Source organism: Musca autumnalis, unplaced genomic scaffold (genome assembly GCF_047663935.1).
Source record: "Musca autumnalis isolate F117 unplaced genomic scaffold, ASM4766393v1 scaffold_4, whole genome shotgun sequence".
NCBI classification, from domain to species: Eukaryota; Metazoa; Arthropoda; class Insecta; order Diptera; family Muscidae; genus Musca; species Musca autumnalis.
In genome coordinates this window covers 107,747,726-107,767,792 of record NW_027411977.1, presented here as the reverse complement: position 1 = coordinate 107,767,792, position 20,067 = coordinate 107,747,726, and the positions used below count along the sequence as shown (strand labels likewise).

At 34.5% G+C, this 20,067-nt stretch overlaps 1 protein-coding gene across 1 annotated transcript in view; it reads left to right on the top strand.

Moving 5' to 3' along the window:
* LOC141402403 (uncharacterized) overlaps positions 1-20,067 on the top strand; it is a 52,743-nt gene that overhangs the window by 25,739 nt on the left and 6,937 nt on the right. Inside the window, exons 4-5 of the mRNA XM_073983534.1 lie at positions 14,551-14,709; positions 14,814-14,891. Of these exons, the coding sequence (XP_073839635.1) occupies positions 14,551-14,709; positions 14,814-14,891 (237 nt within the window). The remainder of the gene's footprint in view (positions 1-14,550; positions 14,710-14,813; positions 14,892-20,067) is intronic.

Genomic DNA, 20,067 nt, shown 5'->3' with positions numbered 1-20,067 from the left:
TCGGTGGATTAATGTGGCCACAACCTTCAAAATACCGAAATTCGGAAGGTACCGTTCTATGGGGGCTATATGATGGCGTGGACCTATACCTACAAATTTCTGGGGGAAAGTTTTATACGCCTAAAGAAGACTAAATACCAAATTTCAGCCATATCGGTGAGGCTAAAACGTTCAAAATATCGAAAATCGGGAGATATTGTATTATGGGGGCTATATCAACACGTGGACCTATATAAACATTTTATGGTAGAAATGTTTCATAGCCTCTGGAAACACAAAATACAAAGTTACAACCGATTCTTTGGTCAAATGGGTCTAATACATTCAAAATATATTAAAATGACGCGTACTTTATAAGGGGTCTTATGTGGGGACTATACCAAAACATGGACCTATATAACTCAACTTTGGTAGGAATGTTTTCTGGCCTCTGAAGACACAAAATACCAAATTACAACCAATTCTGTGGCCAAATATCTTAAAAATTCCTTAAAACGACGACGCGTCACGCGTCATTTTGTATGGGGGCTATACGAAAGCGTGGACTTACATAGCCCGCTTTCAATACCAAAAGTCCTACGTAAATATAACATATTTTCCAAAAATTTCATAAACCTACGTCAATCCGTTCGGACGCTAGAGTGATTTCCACAGACGGACAGACGGACGGACATGGCTATATCGATGTAGAATTGCACGCTGATCAATTATACCCTCCTATGGTGGAGGGTATAATAAGCACAGAATCTAGACAACGCGTAAAAATATGAAACCAAAGTTATAAACATTGGCTTTAAAAATTGCATATTATAGTAACAACAAAAGAGAAAAAAACTTATTGTTAAAATATTATTCCAAATATATTTTTTCTGGTCCGATTAGAAAAATTAAAAAAAAAATATATATATGGGAGTTTTCCAACTATTTCGCTAAAATTCCTTAAATAACACTGCTCAAATAAATTGAAAAAGTTGAATGCCACTGTGCAACATTTTTAAGGTAATCTTGTGCAAACAATTTGAATTGAGGACTTTTTGGAAAATACAAAACCAAACGACAAAAACCTTAGTTGGGTTTTGTTGTGTCAGATCCAACTTGGATTTTATGGCCCCATCTAAACATGCTTAAATATTGTATATTTTAAAGTTCTTCGGGGCTATATCTCTGAAACTAATGTGAATCTTCTTCTGACCTCTGAAGCAAATTTGTAGATAAGGGAACGTATAAAATATTTGGAGAGAAAATGAACTCGAAAAACTACATTTATTGCCTCAAATTTTATTAAATATCGAAAATAACTCCAAAACCGTAAATTTTTCCTTGCTATTTTCTTTTGAAAAAAATATGCGCTAGAATGTAATACACAACTATTCATAACATGTCATTGTTGTAAAATGGCTCTATCACGTTGTTTTCAGTATATTTTTCAATGACCATTGAATAAATACGTCAATAATGCGGTGAAATCCGAAATGCGAGAATAAACTGTTGGTGTGATCTGTGTTTGAAATACGTGCTGTAAAAGATATGATGCAAAATACCGCTGAAACAACATGAAGTAAGCATTTTACAGTTTCAGAATGTTCTGAAGAATTGCTGAGATCTTTATTTGGAAAATTTTTGCAAACGGTTGCTTGGTCCAACTCCCAGTAGTTTAGCTGATACTGACCAGACTTTCAGCAATTATATAAAATTTTCTATATTTTATCGATTTTGATGCCCTTGGTGGAGTTTTTCTTATGTGGTCTGTTCAAAAGATAAGTTTTACTAGTTTAGGGCTACAATATTGCCGAAGATAGCAAGGCCAAATTCCTAATCGTTTCTGAGATACAGGTCCGATAAATACAAACAAATCTAGTTTTAGCCCGGTTTAAATGAGGCCATAAAATCCGAACTGGATCTGACAGGACAAAACCCTACTAGGGTTTTTGTAGATTCAATATGTACTTTCAAAAAATGCATACTAGAAGTTGTTTGCATTTTCAGTGTTGCATAGTGTGTTTCAACAGAAATTGTTGTTGTTTCTAAATTAAATCGGCGAGTTATTTTCAAATCCGGCCGCGGTTTTTTTCATCAGCTCTTGTTCTTGAGATATAGCTCAAAATCGGTTTTTACGAGTTTTAAGAAAATTCACGCATCAAATTTTGGCCTCTAGACTCCAATTACTGTAAGGAGCACACATATGAGATATACAATAAACGACGTAAAATCATCTATAATCTTATTAGGTTCTATAATCTTATTAGGAGTTTGGAATATTATCTTGTTGCGCGTCCGGATTATTAAAAAACATTCAAAAAACACCGAAATTCCGGCTTCCAAATGTCGGCATCAATTTTAGGTGGACTCAGTGGATGTATCGAAAAATCATACACTATTATCATGTTGCTTATGGAGTATTCTGTCATTCTTTGCCAAAAGCTTTAAAAGATTTTTGTGTGGAAGCTTTTTTATCGAATCACTTTATTATTAAGATTTTATTCAATATTAAGTAAAAACTCTTCAAAACATCATACAGGTATAATAGGTTGTAAACAAGTCATAACCCTAATGGTAATGTATGGTCAGGGACCATACTTGTAATTATTCTGTTCTACACTGTTATTTGTCGTGTTTTGTCATTTACTTTGGGCTAGCGGTTCGCGAATGTACATATGTATGTACGTACATATATACAATATCCAGCCTATTCCCTTTGCTGATTTCCAACAAGGTTGGAAAACATAATTATGCTTATAAGCAGCCAATGCAGCAAAGGGAAAGTAGTCTTTGATCGAGTTTAAAACCGAACGCAAAGGTCTCCCCAGAGTGAACACAAAGTTAACCACAAAAAGAACAAAAGGAACAAACAGAAACAAACAACACGAATTGTTACAAGTCAAACATCAATTTGTTTAAAATATTACAAAAAACATAAACGATTACAAAACACAAACATACACCATTGTACATATACTCACAGAACATCAAATCCAAATAGAAAATTGTGTCTTCGATGACATTTTCGTCGTCGATTCGTTGACGAATGTTCCGAAATTATCATGTACGACAACTTGCATGACCATGTCTTGAATTGTGTATTGACAGCAAACCGAAAAATGCTCAAAAGTGTGCTTTGAAACAATTGTACACATATTTATTCAAATATACAATTTTTATACCCTATAAGTTTGTTTTGGTAAAAATTCATGTAACGCCGCGAAATATTTGTCGGAGACCCCCAATGTGGTATACCAATCTTCATATCTCGACGATATAAAACGATTTTGAGTTGTGTGTCCGTCCGTCTGTCCATTATAAATTTTAAACACGCTCCAGGCCGCAATTATGGACCGATCGCCACGAAATTTTGTATGGAGGTCGGGTTCATTCTTATTAGTGATGATCGTGAAATATTTAGCGGGTGAAATGGACCAAAAACATAATATTTATCCAATTTTTTTAGCGGCTCTGTACGTCTCAATAATAGTCCGATCAACGCGTAATTTTAAATAAGGTAAGAGTATATCACAAAAAAGAAGCTTGCAATTTGAGATGGCAATCGGATAATATTTAGAGGGTTAAATGAACCAAAACTTTTGTATGAAAATTGTGAAAATTTTTAATATACAGCTTATATCTTAATTCCTGGAAGTGACATTCCGGACAAGTGAGGAATACTTGAAAGTGGAACGCTTGACCTTTCAATTGATGCCAATAATGTTGGTGTGCATGATCAGATAACAGCGTTACAGCCTAATATATTCCGTTATTTGTTTGTAGTATAATAATAAACTCGCTAGAAGTCGCAATTATACATCAATAGTCACGAAATTTTGCACCGGGTAAGAGTATAGGTCGAAAAAGATGCCTACAATTTTGAATGATGATCTGATATTCTTTAGCGGGTGAAATGGACCACTACATTTGTATGAAAAATATAAAAATTTTATTTTTTGTCGATATTTTAATTCCTTGAGGACATACATATATATTTCGCAAAGTAGCCTACATATGGGAAAAAACTACTGGCCTTTCCTCTGGTGTAAATTGCAATAAAGTGTTTGCTAGATAACGGGCCTACTGCCTAATATATAATGGGTTCTGTGTGCAGAACCACATTTGTATCCCATGCTACATATTGTCTCTCCAAAAGTTTATGTAACACCACGAAATATTCGTCCCTTATTTGGTATGCGAAAGTTCATATCTCGACGAGATAAAGCGATTTAGCGACGTGTGTCCGTCCATTAAAAATTGTAAACAAGCTTAAGGCCGCAATTATGGACCGATTGTAACGAATTTTTTAAGGAGGTTGGGTTCGGGCCAGAATAGAAATGATTAGTTTTTGCTGGTGATCGTGAAATGTTCAGGGAATGAAATGGACCAAAAACAAAATTTTAACCAATTTGTAGGTCAAAATAATAACCCGCAAAATTTTAAACAAAGTGTGAGTTTATGATGAAGAAGAAGCGTACAAACCAACGTGAAGATCAGATAATACTTAGCGGGTTAAATGGACTGAAACTTTTGTGTGAAATTGGTAAAAATGTCAATAACGTAGCGGTTAAACAACGGAAGTAGTAGTACTACATAAGTGGGTTTGATTACATTTTAGTTTGTGTGAACTAAATTTTCCTTTACTGCTACAAAAATGTCTTTGTCATGCTAGATAACTTTTTAGTTTTGGTCATAAGTATTATACATTACATCTCTGATATTTGATAATTAAATTTCTTTTAAAACCTTGATGTTTTGTTCAATAAAATAATTTTTCCGCGAAGAAGTCTGCGGTTTAAAGGTTTGGAAATATGCTCCACAGTAAGTGGAAGGTAATCTGATATGAAAACATCCGCTATTTTAATACACTGAGGGAAATCGTTGCACATTTTTCAAATTGAACACACCTGTCGGACTTTGAATTTTATATGTGTTCTATTTCGGTGTCCGCGGCTGTTCTTAACTGTGTAATTTTCTAATATAGATGGACCAACTCAAGCTTTTCACAACGGACTTTACGAATATAGTACTTTTTTTAACCGAACTCACATATGTCAGTCCTTTTTTCGCGGGCAATCATAGCCATAGACATTGCGGTTTTAGATTTGTATGTTGCTATTAATATGTGCTAAAATTTTCCTCAGGGTATTAAAATAACGGATGTTTCCATATCTGACTGTGGAGGATATTTTCCAAACTTTTTCATAATTTTTTTTCGAAAATGTTGCATCTTATCAGCATCCGAAGCAGTCAATTGGTCAATTATTGGCATTTTCCTTCACAAAAAGTCTTACTTCGTGCACAAATTTGTCAGTTTAAAAATACAACTGCGACTTGATTATGGACAGCTTTATATAGTAGGCTGGCCTAGGCAACTCACAGTGTCGCCAGGTGTCATTTGACATTTTTTTTTGGAAAATTTGATAGTTTTTAGCCTAAGCGTACTCACGACAGTTCGATATTAGAGTTCGATCGGGCCGAACTTTTTATACCCTCCACCACAAATTTCAGCCATTTCGGTGGATTATTGTGGCCACAACCTTCAAAATGGCGAAAATCGGAAGGTACCGTTCTATGGGGGCTATATGATGGCGTGGACCTATACCTACAAATTTCTGGGGGGAAGTTTTATACCCCCCACGAAGACTAAATACCAAATTTCAGCCATCTCGGTGTGATAATGAGGCCAAAACCTTCAAAATACCGAAAATCGGGAGATATTGTATTATGGGGGCTATATCAAAACGTGGACCTATATAAACATTTTATGGTAGAAATGTTTCTTAGCCTCTGGAAACACAAAATACAAAGTTACAACCGATTCTGTTGTCAAATGGAACTAATACATTCAAAATATATTAAAATGACGAGTACTTTATATGGGGGCTATACCAAAACGTGGACCCATATAAACCAACTTTGATAGGAATGTTTTTTGGCCTCTGGATACACAAAATACCAAATTACAACCAATTCGGTGGTAAAATGGGACAAATATCTTAAAAATTTCTTAAAACGACGACGCGTCACGCGTCATTTTGTATGGGGGCTATACGAAAGCGTGGACCTACATAGCCCGCTTTCAATACCAAAAGTCCTAAGTACAAATAATTGATTTTCCCAAAATTTCATTCACCTACGTCAATCCGTTCGAACGCTAGAGTGATTTCCACAGACGGACAGACGGACGGACATGGCTATATCGATGTAGAATTGCACGCTGATCAAGAATATATATAGTTTGTGGGGTCTGCAATGATTATTTCGAGTAGTTACCCCCATCCTATGGGGGAGGGTATAAAAAGGTCCCGCACAAACCACTTTTAATTTGTATGATAAATGCAATAAAATTATAAATAATATAAATATAATAATGATATGAGGATAAAATTAGTGAGAAGCAAACAGTTATGTCATTTTGGTTATGTTGTATGACCCCATACCTTAATTTCAGATAAATATCGGCTTACAGTAACTTGAAAAAACTTTCCGAAATTCAGAAAAAATAAAAACTTTATAAGCTGTTTGCGCGGAAGCTCTTTTTATCGAATCAATTTATTATAAATATTTTATGTAATCTCAGGTAAAAACTCATCCAAATATCATCCATGGATACGAGGTTGCAAAAAAGTCATAACACTATTCGGCATACGACCATATGTTGTGTTGTTTACAATGCACAGTGTCCGATTTTCCAAAAAACCTGGGCAAAAATCGAAAAAAAAAAATTTGCCAATTTACACTAAAAAGGGTCAGATATTGTTTATAGGATCTCAGTGCGTGTAGTTATGAAAAAATATATACATTTCTTGTTTAATAAGTGGGTATAAAAGCAGGTCGAAGTGACCCTATTTGGAATTTTTTTTCTTTTCAATATTTAAGTTGTTTATAAATCTATGATAATATGCAAACTAAACAACGGTTATTAAATATTTTCTTTTTGTAATTGTAATGAAAGGTATGTGAAACGTATTTAAGATGTTCAGTGTCGCCAATAAATTATGCGTTCTTTAATAATTGATGTCCGTACTTGTTAATTTTTTTCAAGATCAATTTTCACAATAAATTATGAAAATAGTTGTGAGTAAGATCGAGTTGGGCCGTGTAATTTATAAATTCATAAAAAAGGAAGGGTTTTTTAGCAATTTTCATCGAAACATCCTGCACATATTTGCACTTTTTGTTTTTATGTGATATTTTGTCTTGAAGGAATGTCAGAATATAGTATAGGGTCACTTTCTGGCGTTTGGGTATAATTTGGAGTTTTGGTATATTCTAAGACCTATAGTAAAATTTTATGGCGAACAAATTTCTAGAATATTTTGGTATGATCCGATCACATTTTATAGGAGATTTTAAAGATTTGTGGGAAATGGGACCAGAAGGACCCCTTTTATGACTCGCACGAGGGTTAATTTTTTTAAGAAAAATATTCCTCGCATTCTTGTCAGTATAGTTACCAACGACATTATACTCCTAAAGTGCAAGGAATCCAAGGGATCTTAACTCAAATATTTCCAAAACTCTAGAAATGGTGGAAGCTTGCAACCCTATTTTAGTTTCTTGGTTTTTTGGCAAAATTGATACCGATATTTTCTTGGTATGTAATGCAAATAGAGATTTCTTTTCTTTGGTAACTTATAGTGAAATTTAGCAGAGAACATTTTTGTCTTTGACGGCATTCTTCTAAAATGATGCTTTGTATGACAATTTTGCCAAAACTCACATGAAGTACGCCCTTAACCCTAAAATGTGTTTATAATTTTGCATATTTCTGGAGTTTAGGTAAGGTATAGAGTTTTGGTGTATTCTAGGACCCATAGTAAAAATTGATGGCGAACAAATTTGTAGAATATTTTGATCCGATAAGATCACATTTTATAGGAGGAGGGACCAAAAAGGCCCCTTAAATGACCGCCTGAGGGTTAAATAATATCAAAAACGTAATCAGCAGCCGGAAAAACATAAGAACCAAAGGTTAGGTCAAAATCTATTCATTTTTAGAGTTTTGACCAGGTTTTTCGGAAAATCGGACACTGTGCAATGACTTGAAAAAATCACTTTGCAAACAAATGGAATTTACTTGTAAACATTTTGGTCTGATAATTTGTCAAAACTTTCGATGTGGTTTATCACGTTAAGAGTGCATCTATCAAATTAAATCTTTGTATGTCGATGAAGGGCCATCCTATAGCACTATAAAAAATGGTTTAATGAATTCAATCATGGCCGACACTCGAAAAAACGAAGGCCGTGAGGGTCGCACAAAATCAAACTTTGTGCCAGAAAAAAAATTAAGCCGTGCGTGAACGGATGATGCCAGATCGTCATTTTAAATACCGTGAGATAGAGGCATCCCTGGGCATTTCTTCCACCAACTAACATTTGATATTGCGTAAACACCTGACAGCAAAAAAGGATTTTTATCGCTAGATCCAGCAATTGTGGATTTGTGCAAAGAAATTGTGAACAAATCAATCGCGATGCTTCAAACGACATTTGTAAGATCGTTACAGACGACGAATCTTGGATCTATGCTTAGGAGCCCCAAACAAAGCAAGAGTCGACCATTTGGGTCTTCGAAAGCAAGCCAAATCTATAGGGCTATAGGGCTTGAGGAATGTAGGACAGTTAATTCTGAATACTACACTATAAATTTTTTACCTGAAGTCTCCTGAGAAATTCGAAAAATGTCTTCAATGGAACGGCTCCTTTATATGGGGGCTATATAAAAGTGTGCGGGTGCCACCGTGGTGCAATGGAATGCACAACCGCCTTGCACGCTAAAGGTCGTGGGTTCGATTCCCAGGCCAGGCAACATCAAAAAATTGTCAACGGTGGCAAAATACCTCTCAGTGATGTTGGCGACATGTTCCTGAGTATTTCAGCCATGTAAAACTTCTCTACAAGTGGTGTCTTAGGACACGCCGTTCGGACTCGGCAATAAACAGTAGGTCTCATATCATTAAGCTAAAATGAATCGGGGTGCACTCATTGATATGAGAGAAGTCTACCTTGTCCCATCTGGGATGTTTGTGGAACAATTATATTATTATATAAAAGTGTGGACCTATATTGACTACTATTGGTGGAGAAGTTTTGTGAACCCCAAATGTCAAATTACAAATAATTCGGTTAATAATTTTTAAAGTACCGAAAGCGGGTCCGTTATATGGGGGCTATATCAAAACATGGATCTAACAGAACTATTTCTTGTGGAGAAGTCTTGTGACCGCTGGGAACCTCAAACGGCCAATTGCAGCTAGTTCGGTTAGTTAATTTTAGCTAAGATCCTAAAAATACTTAACTCGGAATACTTTAAATTCTCAAAACAACGAAAATCGAGAGGTACCGTTCTATGGGGTCTATATCAAAACGTTGACATATACTGGCGAATTTCTGGAAAACATTTTTTCACCAAAAAGAAGACTATACAGTGTCGGCCAAAACTAAAGCACCCCTTAGTACATTTTTTTAAATGGTATTTTTTTTAAGAAAACAAAGTTATAAATTTGTTTTCTATTTTTCTTTTTATTTATTTATATCTTTATTGTTGGAAAATACAAACATAAAGAATTCAGAATTAAAAAAACAAAAGTTAAAATTCAAAAAATATTTTAGGTCGCAAATATAAGCGGACAAAATTAAAGCACCCCCCTATTCGAGGTATAACAAAAACTATTGAAAACAATATTTCGTTGCGTTCGTATTCTGGTTGCACACGCACATCTTGTAGGCATACAGGATATTAAATTCGGAAATTTTAGCTTAAATCCTCAAAGTACTGAAAATCGGGAGGTACCGTTATATGGGGGCTATACCCAAACTTGGACCCAGGTCCACAATTTTTGTTGGAACAGTTTTGTGACCATTAGGAACCCTAAGTACCAAATTACAGCTGATTTAGTAGGAAAATGTGGCGGAAATTCTCAAAATACCGAAAATCGGAAGGTACCGCTATAAGGGGGCTATACCAAAACATTACCCGATATTGTTCATATTTATCGAAACATGATGCTACAACATCTTCTGGTCAAATACAAATTCGCTGAGATTTAAAAATATTCAGTCCACGACCAGCAAATAAAAACCATTCATACGTCAAAAAATTAAAAAGCAGACTTAAATTCGCCAAGACCCATCTGAACGGGAGTATCAAAAATGGAGGTTTTCAGATGAATCTAATTTGATTTTAAAGGATTCGGATGGCAAAAGGCGTAGATAAAATGGGCAACGGTTATATTCTAAATATCGTAAGGGCACTGTAAGGGCACTACAGAACTGAGTGAAGTAGCTACAAACTGGCAGAGATGGAGACAATTTATAGACAGCCTATGCCCAGTATAGAGGCAGCTCGTAATCAGAAGACGACGAGCAAGGCGTTATATAAGCTAGTTGGCAGAAATATACTTCCACAAATCGAAATATGGACTAAAACGTGAATTTAAATATTTTTTAATTAATTTCTCGTTGGAATCGAGCTTAATGACCAATGATGCAAGTGAAAAAGGAAAGCCGAAGATTCGAACCCACACAACCGCCACTATGTGACATGCATGTTTCGGCTTTGGCAGAGGCTCTTCAGACATATCGGCTATGGAGCGGCTTCTCTGTCATCGAACTTTTCTTCTTTAAAATTATTTTTATACCCTCCACCATAGTATGGAGGGTATATTAAGTTTGTTTTTCCGTTTGTGACGCATTGAAATACTCATTTGCGACCCTATAAAGTATATGTATTCTTGATCAGGGTAAAATTCTGAGCCGATCTGTGCACGTCCGTCCGTTCGTCTGTGGTAATCACTCTAGCATCCACAAAAATGGAGGTAGGACGCTGAAATTTTGGAAAAAGGCGTCTTTTGTTTACAGACTGGTCAAGTTCGATGATGGGCTATATCGGTCCACGTTTAGGTATATCCCCCCATATAATGGTATTTTGACGTTTTTAGCTACATTTTCAGACCGATGTAGCTATAATTTGACATTTAGGGTTCTGAAGTGTCAATAAACTTATATAACAAAAGTTGTGGACATAGGTCCACGTTTTGGTATAGCCCCCAAATAACGGTACCCCCCGATTTACGGTATTTTGACGCTTTTAGCTACATTTTCAGACCGATGTAGCTATAATTTGACATTTAGGGTTCTTAAGTGTCAATAAACTTATATAACAAAAGTTGTGGACATAGGTCCACGTTTTGGTATAGCCCCCATATAACGGTACCCCCGATTTACGGTATTTTGACGTTTTTAGCTACATTTTCAGACCGATTTAGCTATAAATTGACATTTAGGGTTCTTAAGTGTCAATAAACTGATATAACAAAACTAGTGGACCTAGATCAATGTTTTGGAATAGCCCCCGTATAACGTTACCGCCCGATTTCAGGTATTTTGACGATTTAATTCGCATTTCTAGACCGAATTAGCTATAATTTGATATTTAGGGTTCCTAGTGACCAAAAAACTTATATTCGAAAAAATTATGAACATAGGTACATGTTTTGGTATAGCCCCATATAACGGTACCTCCTGATTTTCGGTATTTTGAGATTTTTACCTACAAGTTTTAACCGAATTACCTGTAATTTGAATATTTGACATTTGAAGTTCTTAGTGGTCACCACACCTCTCCACCAAAATTGTCTGACATTTTGGGAAAATGCGTCTTTTGTTTGCAGGCAGGTTAAATTCGATGATGGGCTATATCGGTCCACGTATTGGTATAGCCCCCATATAACGGTATCCCCGATTTACGGTATTTTGACGTTTTTAGCTACATTTTCAGGTCGAATTAGCTATTATTTGACATTTAGGGTTCTTAAGTGTAAATAAACTTATATGACAAAACTTGTGGACATAGGTCCACGTTTTGGTATAGCCCCCATATAACGGTACCCCCGATTTACGGTATTTTGACGTTTTTAGCTACATTTTCAGACCGATATAGCTATAATTTGACATTTAGGGTTCTTAAGTGTAACTAAATTTATATAACAAAAGTTGTGGACATAGGTTTACGTTTTGGTATAGCCCCCATATAACGGTACCCTCGATTTATGGCATTTTGACGTTTTTAGTTACATTTACAGACCGATTTAGCTATAAATTGACATTTAGGGTTCTGAAATGTCAATAAACTTATATAACTAGTGGACATAGGTCCATGTTTTGGAATAGCCCCCATATAACGTTACCGACCGATTTCATGTATTTTGACGTTTAAATTCACATTTCTAGACCGAATTAGCTATAATTTGATATTTAGGGTTCTTAGTGACCAAAAAACTTATATTCGAAATAATTATGAACATAGGTCCATGTTTTGGTATAGCCCCATATAACGGTACCTCGGTATAACGGATTTCCCCATATAACGGATTTTCGGTATTTTGAGAATTTTACCTACAAGTTTTAACCGAATTATCTGTAATTTGAACATTTGACATTTGAAATTCTTAGTGGTCACCACACCTCTCCACCAAAAATTGTCAAGAAAGGTCGATGTATTGATAAAGCTCCCATATAAAAGTACCTCCCGATTTTCAGTAATTTGATGATTTTAACTACAATATTAAACCGAACTAACAGTAATTTGACATTTCAAGTTCTTAGTGGTCACAACACCTCTCCATAAAAAATTGTCAACCTAGGTCCATGTTCGGATACAGCTCCCCTATAAGGGTACCTCCCAATTTTCAGTAATTGGCAATTTTAGCTAAAATTTTTAACCGAACTAACTGTAATTTGACATTTGAAGGTTGTAGTGGTCACCACACACCTGCATCAACAATTTTCAACATAGCCCTAATATAACGATACTTCCCGATTTTCGGTACTTTGAGGATTTAACTTAAAATGTTTAACCGAACGTAGGTCCATGTTTTGGTATAGCCCCAAAACAAACCTTCCGATTTTCCGTACCTTAGCTTTATTTTTTGGACGAACTTTCTGTAATTTGAAATTAAAAAGCCAACAAAAATGTATCATTTAAGTTCATATTTTCGTATAGCCCACATACCTGCGAACTAGCTGTTAATGACATTTGAAGTTCCCACGTTATGTACCGATTTTCGGTATTTTAACGTACCCACCTTAAATTGGGGACAGGAATGAAAACTAATTATTTTACTTTAGTTCAGAATATTTTATGGTGGAGGGTATTAAAAATTTCGGCCTGGCCGAACTTAACGCTTTTTTACTTGTTTTATTTTTTGTTTGAATTTAAATATTTTTCACACAAAAGTTATGACCAATTTCACACGCTAAACACCATTCGATCATCATCCAAAATGATTGGTATCTTTATTGACCTAAAATCTTACTCCCTGTAAATTTGGTTAGCATAGACATTTTCGTGATTATAATACATTACGCACTGTGAGATCCCTTTATACATTACACTGTAACTCTGCCATCTGACCATCAACGTCAACATAAGTCACACTAGTGGAAAGGTCAAGAGTTCCTCTTCCAAATATCACTTACTGGAAATGGGTCTTCCAAGAATAAAGATACAGGCTGTACATTAAATTTTTTTACAAATTTCACACAAAAGTTTTGGTCCATTCCACATGGTAAACATTAACTGATCATCCTCTAAGACTGCAAGCTTCTTCTTTCTCATAACCTCAAACCTAATTTAAAATTTCCCGCCGATTGGACTATTATTGCGACCTACAGAGCAGCTACAAAATCGGGTAAAAATTTTTTGGTCTATTTTACACGTTAAATATTTCACGATCGTCACCAATTAAAATAGCGATCTATTCTGATATGAAACCGACCTACATACCAAATCTCGTGGTAATCGGTCCATAATTGCGGCTTGGAGTTTGATTACAATTTATAATGGACACACTGGAATCATTTGAAATTTGGATATACCGAAAAATACTTAAAATACCGTGGACAGATCGCATAAGAAATGACGAGGTACCATGAAGAATGAATCAAGATCGCCAACTCCTTAAAACAGTTAAAACCAGAAAAGTGTCATACCTGGGACATATCATGAGAAATGATAAATATATTCTTCTGCAAAAAATTATCAAAGGATCAGTTGATGGAAGACCAGAGGAAGAAAAGAAGTTTCGTGGCTGAAAAATGCTTCCTTAAAAAAATTACCATTTTAAAAAAATGTACTGAGGTGGTGCTTTAGTTTTGGTCGACACGGTATATCAAATTTAAGTCCTTTAGGTCAAGTAATTGGGCTAAAACCTTCAAAATAACAAAAATCGTGAAGTACCGTTCTATGGGGTCTATATTAAAGCGTGAACCAAAACTGACAAATTTCTGGCGGAAAGTTTTGTAGCGCCAAATTATAAAGCTCCATCTTCAATATTGCGAGCTGTAGATTGATTTCAACAGACAGACGAACGGACATGTTTATATCGATTTGGATTCAAGAACATACTTTATAGGATCTCCGACGAATATTTCGATGTTTAACAAACGGAATGACAAAATTTAGTTACATCCTCCATTATGGTGGAGTGTAAAAAGTCAAAAATGCATAACCCTAACGTACATGTGTCAGCACTTTAATCTCTTACACATATTTTATTACAGAAAAAACGCGAACTTTTCTTACCATGGATTCTGATGATGGTGCTGGACGTATTCGTGGAATTCTTTTACATTGGATATTTTGCAATATATCGAAGAGTGGAATTCGATCCGGTTAATGGATTTATTTTCACAATAATTTTATTTATTACAACGTTAAATGTAAGTTTTTGTTCAAGTGAATTTGTATGCTTAATTGATATTTGTTTTTCTTTGACACACGATTTTTTTACGATGTATGTATGTATGCATGTTATCTCTTGCAGGTTTATTGCATTTTATGTGTAATATCACAATATCAGTTATATAAGGCCAGACGATGTTTAGCCAATCAACAAGAAGATGTAAGTAATAAATTCAACTAAGCAACAAATATTTATTATTGCTTTTATTTACAATTTAACATGATGTTGTATCCAACATTCAAATACATTTGAACTAAATTAGGATGAAGTAGAACTTCCAATACTTCCTTTTGAAGTAATCCACTGACAGTCATGGTTTTCTACTATTTAACAGCATCCGATTTTTGTCCAATAACTGAAACAATAGTGGATTTTTTATACATAATCTTCTAAGTAGGAAAAACATGAACAGGAATGCGCAATTAAACTGTTTTATGAAATGATAGACAATGAAATAGTTTAAGAAATTTAAAACTTCAATCTTTGTTCACATCCAAAGAGTCATGCTCAAGACGTGATAAAGATACGAAATAGACTGCATCGTAACCGTCCTTGTACAAATCCTGACTTCTTTCATGAAAAATGATGTAGTCCAAAGCCAATTGAATTCATGCTTTAACCGCTCCTTTAGCATCAAACAATTTACTCAGTTATTACCTGAATTGCATAACGTGAACGAAGATACTAGTTTTTCAATTATTAATAATTTCCTATATAAACAATTTAAAGAAATGCAATTAACTTTAAAGGATGCAAATAAAAATACATTGATGTATGGTAATTGAATTTCATTGTGAAATACGTGCAGAACTTTCTACCAAAGGAACAATGAAATGAGTTGAGGTATTCAACAGAAGGCAGGGATGTAGAGGAGACTTATCATTATTGTCTCTATTGTATTGACCGCAAAGTAAAGAAGGCATTCGATTTGGGAAAATATTGACTAAAATGTACAGTAAGGCTGTAATTATGCCCATACGACATATGGTCAAATACATGAATTCGGGCGAACACCTGAACCGTTTTCCAAATAATTTGGTGAACTTATTTCTAGTCCAAATTCCGTCACACATTTCAAATTTCTACAGCAATGGACATTAGGGTTATGACTTTTTTACAACCTCGTATCCCTGTATGATATTTTGATGAGTTTTTACCTAAGATTACATAAAATGTTAAAAATATTTTAAAGTTTTTATTTTTCAGAATTTTTGAAAATTTTTTGAAGTCACTGGTATAACCAAAATGACATCGGGCGTACATACATATATATGGAGGTTATATCCAATTCTGAACCGATTTCAATATAATTTGACAAAATTTGTTTCTAGAGCAAACTCCGACACACATTTCAAATTTCATCGAAATTGGGCATACGTAACGATGTTGGTGCACCCAATTCATACCTTAAATGCGGCGAAATTATATGGAGCTATATCCAAATCTGAACCGATTTCAATATAATTTAACAAACTTCTTTCTAGTGTAAATTCCGTAACACATTTAAAAGTTAAAGTGATTTTATTTTGTTTTATATTCACAGTAGTGTCTTACTTTAAAATTAGCAACATTCAGATAAATTCAGATAAAAATAAAAATTGCTAAACAACATCGATTACTTCCTTACAGTGAAAAGTATCCACCTGGTAATACTTACAATTTTTATTAAGGTTACAGCCTGTTTTTCTAAAAAAATATTTTTGAAACAACTGTTTCGTAACAAAACTAGTTTGTTTTAAATTTGATTTTTAAAAAGAATTGTAAAGCAGCATTCTTTTGTCTGATTTCGAAAAGCTTTTCATAACAGAATTTCCAATATGAATTTTTGACATTTTTCCTCAAAAACGATTTCCTGTAGCAGGGATGAATGAACTTTTGCCTATTAATCACTATGCTATCGTTTATTCCATTAAAATATAAAAAAAGTTCACGCACAAATCGATTTTAAAAAAATAATTTTTTGAAAAAATATATGAAATGGAAAAACCTTTTTTTTCAAAAAATTATTTTTTGTTGCACGAATGAATAATTATAAGCCTACTTATAACTATAATAACGTTTATTTCATTCAAATATTAAAAAAGTCGCGAAAAAAGTCACTTTGAAAAAATTTTAAATTTTTTGTTTTTTGTTAAAAAATTATATTTTTGAATAAAAGCGTTTAAGACATTTTTACGATTCTCAGAATTGAAGAAAAATAATGAGAAATAAATTTTATGTCATTTTAATTATCTCATGTGGCTCTAAAGTTAATTTTCAATTATATATCTGTTTTCAGTGACTTCAAAAAATTGTCCCTAATTTTGATAAATTCAAATTTTAAAATCATTTTGTGCGTGAGGTTTTTTCAGCGAATCACCGTATAATTAAGATTTTGTGTAATCTTATGGCAAAACTCATCACGCTATGATACAGGGATATGAGGTTGTAAAAAAGTCATAACCCTAATGCACATCTTGAAAAAAATTGTAAATTGTTCTCTTGAAAATTGTGTTATTTGTGGCAATACCAAAAAAAGTTCAATATACAGACAAATTTTAAAAACAATTTTCAAACAAGTAAGCAAAAGTTATAGTCGGACGGGGCCGACCATGTGATACCCTACACCACAACCTCTAGGAATTAGCTATGTGCAACCACTTTGCACGCTGAATGTCCGGGTATGATTCCCATGCCTGACCACATCAAATTTTCAACGGTGGCATAATACCCCTTTGTAATGCTGCCGATACTTCCTGAGTATTTCAGCCATAAAAAACTTCTCTACAAGTGGCAACTTAGGACACGCCTTTTGGTTTCGGCGATAAAAAATACGTCACATATCAATTACATAACATGAATCCATTGGTATAAGATAAGCCTCCCTTGTCCCTATTGTGATATTTGTGGAACAATTATATAAATTATATTTCATTTCTAAACAATATGCCAAAATTGGAAATTTCACATTGATTGTGGGTTTATTAACGATCTATCGTCCTCACATATTTTGAAAATAGTTCATTGTGGTTATATACATATTTTACACCGATAGAAATAACTAATAATGAATAGAAATTCAAATAATTTGCATGCAAACAAATTTATAAATCCCAAAATTATTCATATTCAATTACACCCTAAGTAAGATAGTATAACTCAGCTCCGCTAACGGTGATATATGCATGTACCTTCAGCATCTGACCAAAAAAGAAACAAACACAATAATTATGCCGTATAAAAAAAATCTATATATTTTGTATTTTGTAGGTATCGTAATGTAAGGCTATACCAAACTAATTGTAGTAAGCTATCTTCTGATTTTTGAAAAAGTTTGAGAATTATTTTTGGAAATTTTGGACCATTATCTCAGGAAGTATGGACTTACTCCGGAAAAATTGAAACGTGAAAAGAACCTACTTTAAGCAATTCAAATAGATCCGAGACTGGTCCTCAAACTGTACTTTTCCCAATTTTTGTGTAGGAGGTACTCGAAGGAAGGGACCGATATAGTCCATATTCCAAGCTGATACATTACTTAATGAAATAATAGGATGTGCAAAGTTTGGACCAATCAGAAAATCCCCTTGAGAGTTATCTTGCGGATTTGCCATTTTAGTTAGGTTTCTTGCTTGTTTTTCAGGGTTTCTTGGACCTTTTCGGCCATAATCTCTGGAGGTATGGACTTGCCATTGCAATTGTACCATCGTAAAGGGGCCGCATGGACAATCTGCTAAAAAAAATCAAAACGATTCGATAGGACTCTTAAATTTCACTTTTCCAAATTTTTTGTGGGAGGTACTCGAAGGTGTGAACCGATATAGTCTTAACCGATCTATATCTGGAAGGAATAATAATATATGGAAAGTTTGGACCAAATCGATTTTGCACTTCGACAGTTATCGTTCACACAGTTTTTCAGAAAATTTTTTAACTTTTGTGGGGGAGGTGCCCGAAGGAAATTAAACTAAGTTTGGGCAAAAAAATACGAAGTGCGAAATTTGGTTCGAATCGGTAGATCCGTTCGGGAGCTATGGTGCGCACCAGCCAGCTAGACAGTAAGAGAGACAGATGAACGCACAGGGCTAAATCGACTCCAAATTGTTTGAAACGAATTTCGTCCAAACATCCTTGGGGTCTTAAACCATTTTTTCGATGGGCACATCTTTGGTCGTATATTGTATATTAACCTTAAGGCTAAGGGTATAAAATAGGGGGCGAAGCGATCCCATGCTGCAATATTTGTATAAAAATTTAATTGGACAACTGAACTGAAAATTTCTCTGTCATGATTGAGACAATTTGTAGTATGAGAGGAAATTGTGGTTCTCTACACAAAACCTATTATATATATTAGGCAGTAGGCCCGTTATCTAGCAGACACATTATTGCGATTTGCATCAGGGGAAATATCAGTATTTATTTTTCCATATGTAGGCTACTTTGCCGGTATATGCCCTCCAGGAATTAAAATATAGACCAAAAATAAAATTTGAATATTTTTTATGTAAAAGTAATGGTCCATTTCACCCGCTAAATAATATCGGATCATCATCCAAAATCGTAGGCATCTTCTTCGACCGAAACCCTTACCTCGTGCAAAATTTCGTGACTATTGAGCTATAATTGCGAACTCTAGTGTGTTTTTGATTACACTTCAAGCAAAAAACTGGATATATTAGGCTGTAACTCTGTTATCTGAGCACGTAAATCAACGTAATTGGCATCAATGGAAAGGTCAAGCGTTCCTCTTCCATGTATAGCTTACTTGCCCGGAATGTCTCTTCCAGGAAAAAAGATATAAGCTGTATATTAAATATTTTCACAATTTTCACACAAAAGTTGAGGTCCATTTAACCCTCTAAATATTATCTGATCACTATCTCAAATTGCAAGCTTTATCTTTGTCATATACTCTTACCTTATTTAAAATTTCGAGGCGATCGGACTATTACTGCGACATACAGAGCAGCTACAAAATCGGATAAAAATTATGTTTTTGGTCCATTTCAGCCGCTAAATATTTCACGATCATCACCAATTAAAATAGCGATCTATTCTGATGTGAAACCGACCTCCATGCTAAGTTTCGTGACGATCGGTCCCTAATTGCGGCCTGGAGTTTGATTACAATTTATAATGGACAGACGGACACACGGACGGACGGACGGAAGGACGGACGGACACACATCTTAAAATCGCTTTATCTCGCCGAGATATGAAGATTGGTATACCACATTGGGGGTCTCGGACGAATATTTCGCGGTGTTACATGAATTTTTACCAAAACAAACTTATAATACCCTTTCCACATAGTGGTGTAAGGTATAAAAATGTCAAAAACCATTTTGGGAAC